Genomic DNA, 12,580 nt, shown 5'->3' on the forward strand with positions numbered 1-12,580 from the left:
AAAAGACCACACTTAAATTTCGAAGGAAGTACAATTTACTGGTTTCAATTAAACATCTGCAAGTCCATCTCATCCAGTAATCACCATCATCCACCTAGCTGCTTGGCTCCACAATGTATTGTGAGGTCTGTGTCTATGGAGCAAGTGAACACTCACCAAATGCCAACACTGGAAATAACTCAATCAGAAATCTACACCTAGACGCAGGAACACACTTTCAGATTCTCTCAGTTTTCCGTACTGCAAGAAACAGCTTGACTGATTGAAAGGATCACCTTCTCTCAAATACAAAAATACAGCACAAAACATGACAGCCACCCCAGAGGACACACAACTTCTACGTTCTATGAGAAGTGATGGCGAACTCCCAATTTTGCAAGCTGCAAAAGCACTCCATAAAATTATTTTATATCCAGGCCTTTCTGCCAAAAAGCCTCAGGAACTGAATACAACTATTTCATTTGGCTATTTACTGCTCCTGCTAACAACACTTCCCTGGAAATTGCTGCTTTCTGCACAAATTATTCGAAGTCTCTTTCCAAGAGCTGCTGGAAACAACCTGACACAGTGGAAAGTTGCCAGCCTTTAAGCCAGCCAAGTAGGCTCTGACCTCAACCTGTGCAGAAGAATAAGAGAAAAACCAGCCCATCATCCCCAGGCTGAACAAAAAACTAATTTTTAGATTGGCACATAGTAATCCATTCTCCACTGCATGATGATGCACTCTTAGTTTGCTGCCGTGTGCATTCTTCTCAGCAATGGACAACTGCAGGTGCTGTGAGCCTTGTGCAGTCTGGAGCATTACAGTGACACTACCCAGTTTACTGAGGGGAGAATTAATCTTTAGCAGTTTTTAACTGTAAATAATAACACTGTTAAGGATTTTGTGTGCTTGTTTATGTATTATTTTTAAAGCACTGGAAATAATAGACAAATGACATAAAATTAAATGTATTTTTGAATTTTTATCTATTTCTAATTGACATACAAGTCTTACATACATGTTTTATTCCATTCTAATCTGTTGTGCATTATTACAAATCTGCATCACAATATCGTTAACAGAGATTGTTTGTTTTACATTGTAAACAAAGCTCAACCAAGGTTTGACTGTAAGTAATCCACTCTTCTTTTCTAGCCCTAACATGATTAGAGCAAACTAGAGCTTTTGAAACTGCTAGCTCTTCTTACACTGCTGCCAAATCACCTCAGAGTTTCAAGTTAAGTTGCTCTTTTTCTAGTACTGTGTAATGGTACTGATGATCATGGCATTTTCAGAACTGAATCACATCATTCCTCCAGTAAGTTCTACTAGAACACCCTATATGAGGACAATGTTAACATTCCTCACACTGATTGCCATTTCTGACAAGTTTGTGGCGCTGTGCACACTTGTCCGTTTTGATAGTCAAGACATGCATATTCAATTGTCAAAACTTAATAATTTTTAAATCAGAGTTTTTGATAAAATAGTTCACAAATGAGGATTATTTAGTGACAATTGCAGAATATAATTTAAATTTAGCTTTCGAGCCTAAAATTTTGTTTAATAAAAATAAGCTTCAAATCTGTTGTTGACGTATCTTTCATTGATTAAATATATTTCTTGAATTTATAAAAGGCTAATGATTGTTACTTCATGGATAACCCTTACAACAGTTTGTCAACCAGTTCTTAGATTTCACATGCCTTTGTGCCACCGTGCTGCTTCTCTCTTCCCTCTATGTTCATAATATTCACCTCCACTTATAAATGACTACTTGATACTGGGTGTGGCTTCATTAGGGCGAATGACAAATATTCTGATGAATATTGTTCATACATTCTGAGGGCTAAAACACTGTTTTGATGACACTGTGCATGATAACTGTGATTTAAACTTTGATGAGTATTGCATGAAAAGTGATAAAATAAGGAAGGTTGCCTGCTTTGCAAAAATTATTATTTATGAACACTACAACTTATAAAAAGCATTGAAATTTAGCATTCAAAGCACATTATGTTTCTGTTTTCTTAAGATGCTGAACTTTTGTGATAGAGGTCTTACGTCTATTTGTGTCCTCAGGGTGAAGAGAACTGCCGCACACCAGATGCTCTGGACCAGCTGGTTGCATGTGCGCGTGCTCTCACAGAGGATGTGCGCCAAGCTGCCTCCTTCATCCAGGGTAACTCAACGTTACTATTCAAGCGTGCTGCTTCACCTCCACCGCCAAGCAGTGGTTCTGATTGGCTGGAGGACTATGACTATGTCAACCTAGAGTCACGAGAAAGTGTTGCACGGCAAGATGCAGAGATCCTAGACTCCCTACCAGCTGAGTTGCGTAAATCGTATGACGCTCTTGTCAAGGAGGCAGAGTCTGCTGCTGTCATAGGTGAGTCACTAGCATTGCAACAAAAAAACTAGTAGCAAATAGAACTATTTAAGTGAAATAAACAGCTTCCCTTGTGTGTGTGTGTGTGTGTGTGTGTGTGTGTGTGTGTGTGTGTGTGTGTGTGTGTGTGAACATGATTTTTAAAGCACTGGAAATAACAGACCAATGACATAAAATTAAAAGTATTTTTGAATTTTTATCTATTTCTAATTGTCATAAATGTGAAATCAGTCTTTAAAAAAGAGCTGAATTTTTCACTTATAAACTTGTTCATATAGTGTTGGGTGAAGCCAGCGGAGATGTTCCTTCCCTCATTCTTCGTGATGTCATAGTGTTGCAAAAAGTATCCTATGTGTTTATGGCCAGAATCTATGCACTCATACTGATGTGTGTGTGCAGACTAAAATTATGCCACATATTACGCTACCAATACTTATTAGACTTATTAGAAAAGCGAATGTTCACTGATGGACGTGGATCAATTCTTGGCTATGAGACTCTCATAAATTGGTCTTAGTAAGGCTTACTAGCCTCACTAACACCAGTGATGAATTAAAGTCACCCAACCCAATTGACATAATCTGCCTCTCTGAACACCATGTGACCACTGGTATAGGAACTAGGCCTAAGCACAATGAGAAACTCAGACAGGAGAGTACTGCAAATGTTAGAATAAGGAAAGTTTCTCATAAAAGTATAATTAAAAATAATGTAAGTATATTTCATCAAAATATTGGGAGTTTAAAGAATAAAGTAGATGAGCTTCTGGTTTGTTTAGAAGATTTAGAAGCTGAGAATGAAATAGATATACTATGCCTGTCTGAGCATCACATTGTTACTGATATGGATAAGGTAAATGTAAGTGGTTATAAGCTCTCTGCACATGTAATGAGGGAAAATATGGAGAAAGGAGGAGTTGCCATATATGTCAAAAATTATCATTGTGCAAAAAGTATAGAAACAAAAAAGTTTTGTGTAGAGAAACATATAGAAGCATGTGCCTGTGAGCTTAAATTAAATAAAGGCACATTTATAATTGTAACTGTATATAGGTCCCCATCAGGAAATTTTCATCTATTTCTGAAAAATTTGGACTCCTTGTTGTGCTATCTGTCAGACAGGGGAAAGCAAATTATTATTTGTGGGGACTTCAATGTAGATTCTCTGAAAGAGGGTAATAGGAAAAATGACCTTGAAGTATTACTCGGTTCTTTCAATTTGACACCCGTTATTGATTTTCCTACTCGGGTGGTAAAGGATAGCAGCTCACTGATAGATAACTTCTTTATAGACCAAGATAAGTTTAACCAGATAAATGCTCAGCCTGTTGAGAATGGTCTTTCTGATCATGGTGCACAGCTAGTTACAATATATGACATAGCTCCATTCAGCAATACTAAACAGTCCTCCAAAGTAGTACGTTCAGTCAACGATTTAACAATTGCAAATTTCAGGGAAAGCCTACAGCAGTTAGACTGGGATGAGGTGTACCGTGAACCTGATGCCAATTTAAAATATAATTTATTTCATGACATTTTTGTAAATGCATTTGAAAACTGCTTCCCCAAGAAAATAGTTAAATATACTCGTAAGAAACCTTGTAACAAACCATGGCTTACTAAGGGTATAAAAATATCTTGTAACCGGAAAAGGGAAATGTATCTGACAGCAAGAAAGAGTAGTGACCCAGAAACTATCAAAAATTATAAAAACTACTGTGTTATATTAAGAAAAGTTATTAAAAAATCCAGGAGTATGTGTATCATGTCTGAAATCAGCAACTCTGATAATAAAATTAAAACAATTTCGAATATTATTAAAAGAGAAACAGGTCAACCAAGGGCAGAGGAAGACAGTATTACCATCAAATTGAATGAAAACTTTACGAACAAAAAGTCAGAAGTTGAAAATATTTTTAATAATCATTTTCTAAATGTTGTGGATATAGTAGGATCCAGGTGTTCATTAGAAGATGCTAGGCTGTTAATGGAAGAGGCCATACCTATGCAATTTGATACAATTGAAATCTCACCCACTTCTCCCTCTGAAATTAGGAAAATAATAAACTTGCTTAAAAGCAAAAACTCACATGGAATTGATGGCATTTCCAGCAAAATACTAAAAGCTTGTTCTCAACAGATAAGTAAGATTCTCAGCCACCTGTGTAATAGCTCTCTGGAACAGGGCATTTTCCCTGATAGACTGAAATATGCTATTGTTATACCTTTGCATAAAAAGGGGGATAGATCTGATGTCAACAATTACCGTCCAATCTCCCTTCTAACAGCTTTATCCAAAATTTTTGAGAAAGTAATGTATTCAAGAGTAGCTTCACATATCTGTAAAAATGAAGTACTAACAAAATGTCAGTTTGGTTTCCAGAAAGGTTTTTCAACAGAAAATGCCATATATGCTTTCACCAGTCAAATTTTGAATGATCTGAATAACCGAACAGCTCCCATTGGGATTTTTTGTCATCTCTCAAAGGCTTTTGATTGTGTAAATCATGAAATTCTGCTAGACAAGCTCAAGTATTGTGGCATGAGTGGGACAGTGCACAAATGGTTTAATTCGTACCTAACTGGAAGAGTGCAGAAAGTTGAAATAAGCAGTTCTCGTAACATGCAAAGATCAGCACATTCCTCAAACTGGGGAACTATCAAGAATGGGGTTCCACAAGGGTCAGTCTTGGGTCCTTTGTTGTTCTTATTATATATTAATGACTTGCCATTCTATATTCATGAAGAGGCAAAGTTAGTTCTCTTTGCTGATGATACAAGTATAGTAATCACACCTGAGAAACAAGAATTAACTGATGAAATTGTCAATACTGTCTTTCAGAAAATTACTAAGTGGTTCCTTGTAAACGGACTCTCGCTGAATTTTGATAAGACACAGTACATACAGTTCCGTACAGTGAATGGTATGACACCATTAATAAATATAGACCTTAATCAGAAGCATATAGCTAAGGTAGAATATTCCAAATTTTTAGGTATGTCCATTGATGAGAGATTAAATTGGAAGAAACACATTGATGATCTGCTGAAACGTTTGAGTTCAGCTACTTATGCAATAAGGGTCATTGCAAATTTTGGTGATAAACATCTTAGTAAATTAGCTTACTATGCCTATTTTCACTCATTGCTTTCATATGGCATCATATTTTGGGGTAATTCATCACTGAGGAATAAAGTATTTATTGCACAAAAGCGTGTAATCAGAATAATAGCTGGAGTCCACCCAAGATCATCCTGCAGACATTTATTTAAGGATCTAGGGATATTCACAGTAGCTTCTCAGTATATATACTCTCTTATGAAATTTGTTATTCACAACCAAACCCAATTCAAAAGTAATAGCAGTGTGCATAACTACAATACTAGGAGAAAGGACGATCTTCACTATTCAAGATTAAACCTAACTTTGGCACAGAAAGGGGTGAATTATACTGGCACTAAAGTCTTTGGTCACTTACCAAATAGTATCAAAAGTCTGACAGATAACCAACAAGTATTTAAGAAGAAATTAAAAGAATTTCTGAATGACAACTCCTTCTACTCCATAGAGGAATTTTTAGATATAAATTAAGAAAAAAAAGAAAAAAAAGAAAAATATTTAAAAAAATAAAAAATAAAGAAAACAAAAAAACACAAAAAAATAAAGTTGTTATAATAACTTAAGTATGTTGTTAAATTATCCTAATTATGTCATGTATTGGAAAATTCGACTCGTTCCACATCATTACGAAATATCGTATTCATGATCCATGGAACTAGTATTAATCTAATCTAATCTAATCTAATCTAAAATAGTCGCTACTCTAACATCATTGACAACTACTGTGTGGAAGTAGAATTGTATACAGAAACATATTATTGCCAGGTATGTCTCTTCAGTCAATGCCACTTCCAGCTGGCTAACAGCACCATAGTTTACAAAGAAGATCTCTCTACCAATCATATGCACATGCATTAACCCATAATTCTATTCTAAAAATCATAAATAAGTGATTCTCATTTCTTGCCCTTACATGGGAAACAGACTTGTAAAGTCTTTAACCTATTTGTACTGGAAGAAAAAGTTTGTTAATCTCTGTGTTTCTAACTATAGAAACATGGAATACTCTTGAACATCACCTCCACTCTAGAAAGACCAGGATTCTACCTTCTACACCCAGGAGGATGGCCACCTGACTCCCAAATTTAGATCTCCAAGCGAGTACTGAAGTTTGTTAAACATGTATCTTTCTGCCAATCTGACCTGAGGTGTCATTGTCATTGGTCATCCTCTGTCTTTCACTAATGGCACTTAATTGGTAAATTTTGTCCTTTGACACAGATTTCTGCACTATTATTATTTACTTAATGTCACTAGGAGATTACCTGATTTCAGTGGAAAGTCTGACTTAGGTGAGTCTAGCAGACTCTGGCCATAATATTCAGTATGCATTGTGAATCTCCTGGATGAATCACATTATGTGGAGTCACAAATAACTCTGTCTGAGGTGCTACCAAAAAGTTCCCAAAATACACCAGTAAATAACATTGCATTTTACCCGGCTGTTGTTCACCAGTCACCTTCAAAGCCACACACGCTGCTCCCAGTGGTTTTTCATGAACTGAACACTCTCTGGAATGCACTGTTTGTGAGACAATTTATCACCACCTGCAGTTCTGCATGAATCTCCTCAACTGTGTGAAATCTTCAGCCTTTAAACTTGAGTTTCATTCTGGGGAACAAGCAAAAGTAGCTCGGCTCAAGGTCAGCTGAATATGATGGATGAGGAACAATGGTAATTTTGTTTTTTGCCAGGAATGCCTGGAAGATCAACGCATTGTGTGACCTTGCGTTTTCTTGATGGAGTAATCAGTCACATGTGTGCCACTCTTCTGGACATTTTCATCACACATCCTCCCATATGTACCTCGGAACATGGTAGAACACGGCATTGACAAATTGAAAAGGAGGGATGAACTCCTTATCGACAGTGCCTTCCATGCTGAAGAAACATATGAGCATGGATTTCACATTATTCTTCATTTGCTGGACTTTCTTGGGATGGGGTGATCATGAACCTTTCCATTGTGACAACAGTTGTTTGTCTTCTGGATCACACACATAAACCAAGCGTTCATCAGCGGTTCACTTTCATGCCTTTCTTGAAGTTCTCTGCATATTCACACACATTGTTGTTTCTGCTCTCTGTGAGAATTTTCAGCACAAATTTTTGCTGCAATCGATTGTATGCGCAGTTTGTTGGACAAAATCCTCTGAGGAGTCCCATAAGGCAGCCCCACAAGTTGCGTATGTCCTGGACAGTCTGCCTATGATCTTACAGAACCATATTATGATCAGCAATGACACTGTCAGAATCAATGCCAGTTAACAGCCATCCTGAATAAGGAACATTGTCAAATGATGTTTATGCCATCTAGAAAACATTTAAGACAGTGATAAGTTTGACTGTGACCCAAGGTATCTTCGCCAAATACTTGCTTCAAATATGTTATGTGTTACTGAAATAGTTTCTCAGAGTTTGAAACAAAAGTTTATGGACATATATTACTCCCAGACATCTTCTGTCATTAATTTTGCAAGAAACAGAACACACAACAATGGAGAAATGAACATAACAGCAAAACATGACCACCTAGCATAAAGCCTCTTGCAGTGCTGACCCACAAAGAATATGTGAGGTATCTCTTTGGGGTGTTATGTCATATTAGATAGATTTTACAGGCTATGCATAAATTCTGGGAACTTTTGGGTAGCACCTCATATCAGGTTTCATTATTATACAAAAGGGAAATTCCGCTATGCAACAGAGTGGCATCCTATTGACATAACATTGGCAGTACAGCAAACTATTTCATTGTTTCACATTGTTGAAACTTCATTTAGTTTCCAAGACATTGTTCTTTGAGTAAAAGGTAGCTGAGGATTTACAGAAGCAATGGTAGACTATGAAATTTTGTGTGGAAATAACAAAAACATGTACAGAAATATTTGAAATGTCAAAAAAAAAACTTATAGTTTAGGTTATAAAACTAGTTAAAAATGGCTCCACAATGACTGCTAATTGAAGAAGATAGTTCTCAACAAGGCAGGTTTTTCATCTCAACTGGTAAAATTAACATTCAGGAAATCAAAGATCTGTTGTGTGACAATAGTTTTCTGCCAGGGAACTTTCAGAAGAGGTTGGAATTTCAATTTTTGAATCACAAGATTTTAACTAAAAAATTGAACATGCATAAAGCTATATCTGAGTTTGTTCCTCATTTGAAATGAAGAGCAGAAGAAACATTGAATGATACAAAGAACTCCTTGATTGAGGTGATGATGGCAAAAGATTCCCACAAAGGGTTATCACAGGAGAAGAGTAATGGTGCACTTGTTGATTCCATTTTTATGCACAGTATTTCAACAATTCACCCAGCTGTCTTCCTCTGGTGCTATGGGATGTGTTGTAATGTGTACTAACTGCCTGGACTCCAGTCATACTGGAATCCAGACAGTGCGTGTGCATAACAACACAGTTCGCAGCACCTGAAGAAAACAGGTGTGTCAGTCATCAAAATACTCTGCATAAAAATGGAATCAATAACTTGGCTGAACACCCAAAAGTGCACTATTAATCAGTCACTCCAAGAAAACTTGAGAGGAGACAAGAGATGAGTGTTGTATTTACATTTATGACTCTGAGGCAAAATTCCAGTCATCGTTATAGGTGTGGAAAGGGTATCTCCACCCAACATAACAGTCTCAATCCAATGTCAAATCATGCTCACAATTGTTTCCAGCCCACTGTGTGTTTCCCATTTTTATTTCATTATAAAACATTTAACCATCATTACCATGCAAATGGTTTGAAAATGTTGGACAAAAAACTTTGTAGGAAGAGAGTAGTTGAATCAAGACAACTAAATGTTCCTTCACTAACACTGACTGTGCAGAACTATCAGTTCAGGAGTAGTTTGCTGAAAACAAGACAATCGATTCATGTGATCTTTTCTTACCTGCAAAATTAAAGTGACTTCAAAGAGCTATGATCGAATTTTTAAAATTTCTATTTACATCAACAGTACTTATAATTTTACCTCCAGAATGTAAATATTGGCCTTTAGCTGTGGTATCATCTCTGACAGACTCAATTTTGGAGCAGTATCTTGTGAATCAATAGCAGAAACAGACAGTAACTGTCCAGCGAAAGGTCTACTTCATTTCTACCAGATATCTTGAAAAATATTTTATAGAAGTATAGAACTGGGAACTACATAAGAAAGCATAGTTATTGTTGGCCTCATATTATTTAGATCTCAAACACATAAAGTGCAAGTTATGGCATTTCAGTGAGCCCCAGCAAATGAAAAAAAGTTTAAATTAGAAAAATAAGGCTTTGCTGTATTTAACTTTTAAAATGAGTTATATAATGATTACTTCATGTGTTATTTAACTCTACTGATATGAAGATACTTACATTCCAGTATCTAACGTAATGTTTCTTGTTAACAGGTGAAAGGATAATGTAATGATAAATTCTATATTGGATATTTTGTGCATTATTTCACCATTTCCTTAATGATTTTCCTATCAGTTGCATTGTTTAAAAAAAGTGTCTGCAAAAAATGTTACATTTTATGTGCACAGTTGTGTGTTCTTTCTTTTGTGGAACTCCAGAACACAGTGATATAGGGTACACAACACACTTTATTTCATAGAAACTCTATACATACAAGGATACACAACATAACACACTTGAACACAGAGTGAACTGCACTATTACTATCAACCAACAGAGATAAAATTGCAAGTTATTGCTTCTTACCATAAAGAAGACACAGCAAGTTGCAGAAAGGCATAATTAAAAGACACTCGCATATAGCTTTTGGCCATAGCCTTCATCAGTTGAGAGAGAGAGAGCACCCGCCCACACACACACATACACACACACACACACACTAGAGAGGGTGGGGGGAGGGGAAGCGATAGTAGTGTTGTCCTTACAACACATTCACCACTCCCGTAATTATCCCAGCATCAACCTACAGTAACATACTAAACCCACACCCTCCAACCAACTGTTTCGACCCCTTCTGTCCTTCTATCTCCTCCCCATTCTTGTCTCACACCCTCTTTAGTTGCAGCCCTCTACCAACGCATCTGCCTGTCTTTCCCCACTCCTCTCCTTTTCTGTTCCTTTTTTCCCCCACCTCTCTGCCCTACAATCTCCCAATCTCCTGATGCTGCACCTGTTGGCAGTCTAGCCCTTGCACACTCCCCAGACAGTGTTTGCCTCTGTGTGTGTGTGTGTGTGTGTGTGTGTGTGTGTGTGTGTGTGTGTGTGTGTATGTGTGTGTGTGTGTGTGTGTGTGTGTGTGTGTCCCTCTCCCCCCAACAAAGGTCTTTTAATCATGCCTGTCTGCAACCTTACATGCCTTCTTTACAGTAAGTAGCAATGTAGTAATCTATCTTTTCCTATATTGTTGATATTCCTACCTGGCATTGTTTGATTAGTATTTAAGAAAATTAAGATCTGTTCTCACATTCATGTCATAAGTGTAAAATAATGTTTGTAGTTTGTTACATTGACAGGCTGCTATGTCATGACAGAAGTGCACTATCATCATGGGAATAATGAAGATATTTATTTTTCCTTTTCAGGAGAGCCTAAACAAACCACCGAAACAACACCACCAGCAGATGGAAGTTCTGAGCTGGATGCCAACGATCGACAGGTTTTAGCATTTTATGCTGCACAAACAGCCACACATTCTGCATTATTGACCCACGCTATTGATGCATTTCTCCAGACTGTTGAACGTAATCAGCCACCGAAAGTGTTTTTGGCACATGGAAAGTTTGTAGTCCTCAGTGCCCATCGCCTAGTGCATATTGGTGACACTGTCCACCGGAATGTTGTCCACCCAGGTGTGCGTGCACGAGTCCTCACCTGTGCAAATGCGCTAAGTGAAGCTCTTGCCACAACTGTTGCAAAGACCAAACGTGCTGCTCTTCATTTCCCTTCTGTCACAGCAGTGCAGGAGATGGTTGACTCAGTTGTGGATGTTTCCCATCTTGCTCGAGATCTCAAACTTAGTCTTATTCACCAGTAATAGCAAAACATATTGCATAAGGCATTAAATTGAAAGATGAACAATTTTGAGGTGGGTTTTTCCCTCATAGTCATGAAATGTGACTGATTATTCATTCCTGTGAAGTAATGGACATGCCTGTGGAACAAGTTCCCCTATGAAAGATGAACTTTTGATTGCACAAGGACAGTGCAAATGTCTGTATAATCTGAGCAGCCTGCTTAATAGTAATCAGTGTATCAATAATGGCGTCCGCAGTGTAGAGTAAGGGTGAGAGGAAGTTTGTGCTCGTAGTTTGAAAATACTTACTGTGCTATTACTATGTTCATCAGTAACAGTTTCATTCACTGCATGTATGCAGATTTGAAGTAAGATGAATAATGATTGTGTATCTATGGTATAATATTGTATGATGTGCAAATATTTGTTGTTCTTTTTTCTCATTCTGAACATTTGCTATAGAAAAGTATTACAATATTTACTCCTTTGAAAGAACATAGTTGTAGATATGCAGCTATACTGTAGCAGCTCTTGTAATATATTATCTTCTTCCATGTCTTGTAGAATCTTAAAAGTCATTTAAGACTGACAGATAATTTATTGCCATTGAGCATGTCATTATATAGATTTGCTGATGAATTTGTGTATTTATAATGTCCTTTTTAATCAAAAGCTGAAGGAAGGTGGAAGAAATGTAATTTTCTGTGGAATTTCCATCTTTGAAGATGTGGAGTGCTGTTGATGATGTTTTATTTTCATGCTGATTTATGTAATATTCAGCTACTGAACAGTTTAGCAGTTTTACTGCTCTGCTGTTAAAATATACTGGCTGTATCCTGTATTTCAGTACAATAAATGTAATGTATTATATAAAAAAATTAAGTAATTTCAGTGTATACTTGTCATCGTAATAAAATTGCGTATCATAAAGACTTTAACTGTATGAATTGTACTGTGGGGGGCTGCTAGAGATTCTTTTCTCTGAAAATCATGTTGCTTCCAAAACTCCACCATTGTGGCTTCAGACTTGCTAATCAGGAGTGACCAGCCACCATGTCATTCACAGCCAATGGTGCCATTTGGATGTGTATGGATGAGCATGGAGTCAGCACA

At 36.9% G+C, this 12,580-nt stretch overlaps 1 protein-coding gene across 2 annotated transcripts in view; it reads left to right on the plus strand.

Annotated features, from left to right (window-relative positions):
- The window catches only part of LOC126475457 (breast cancer anti-estrogen resistance protein 1), a 547,820-nt gene extending 535,481 nt beyond the window's left edge, over positions 1-12,339 (plus strand). For both annotated transcript variants that reach the window (XM_050103334.1, XM_050103335.1), the window contains exons 7-8: positions 2,066-2,372; positions 11,037-12,339. In XM_050103334.1, coding sequence (XP_049959291.1) covers positions 2,066-2,372; positions 11,037-11,488 — 759 coding nt within the window. In that variant the 3' untranslated portion in view covers positions 11,489-12,339. The remainder of the gene's footprint in view (positions 1-2,065; positions 2,373-11,036) is intronic.
- Positions 12,340-12,580: the final 241 nt, after the last annotated feature.

The sequence above is a fragment of the Schistocerca serialis genome, chromosome 4 (genome assembly GCF_023864345.2).
Source record: "Schistocerca serialis cubense isolate TAMUIC-IGC-003099 chromosome 4, iqSchSeri2.2, whole genome shotgun sequence".
NCBI lineage: Eukaryota > Metazoa > Arthropoda > Insecta > Orthoptera > Acrididae > Schistocerca > Schistocerca serialis.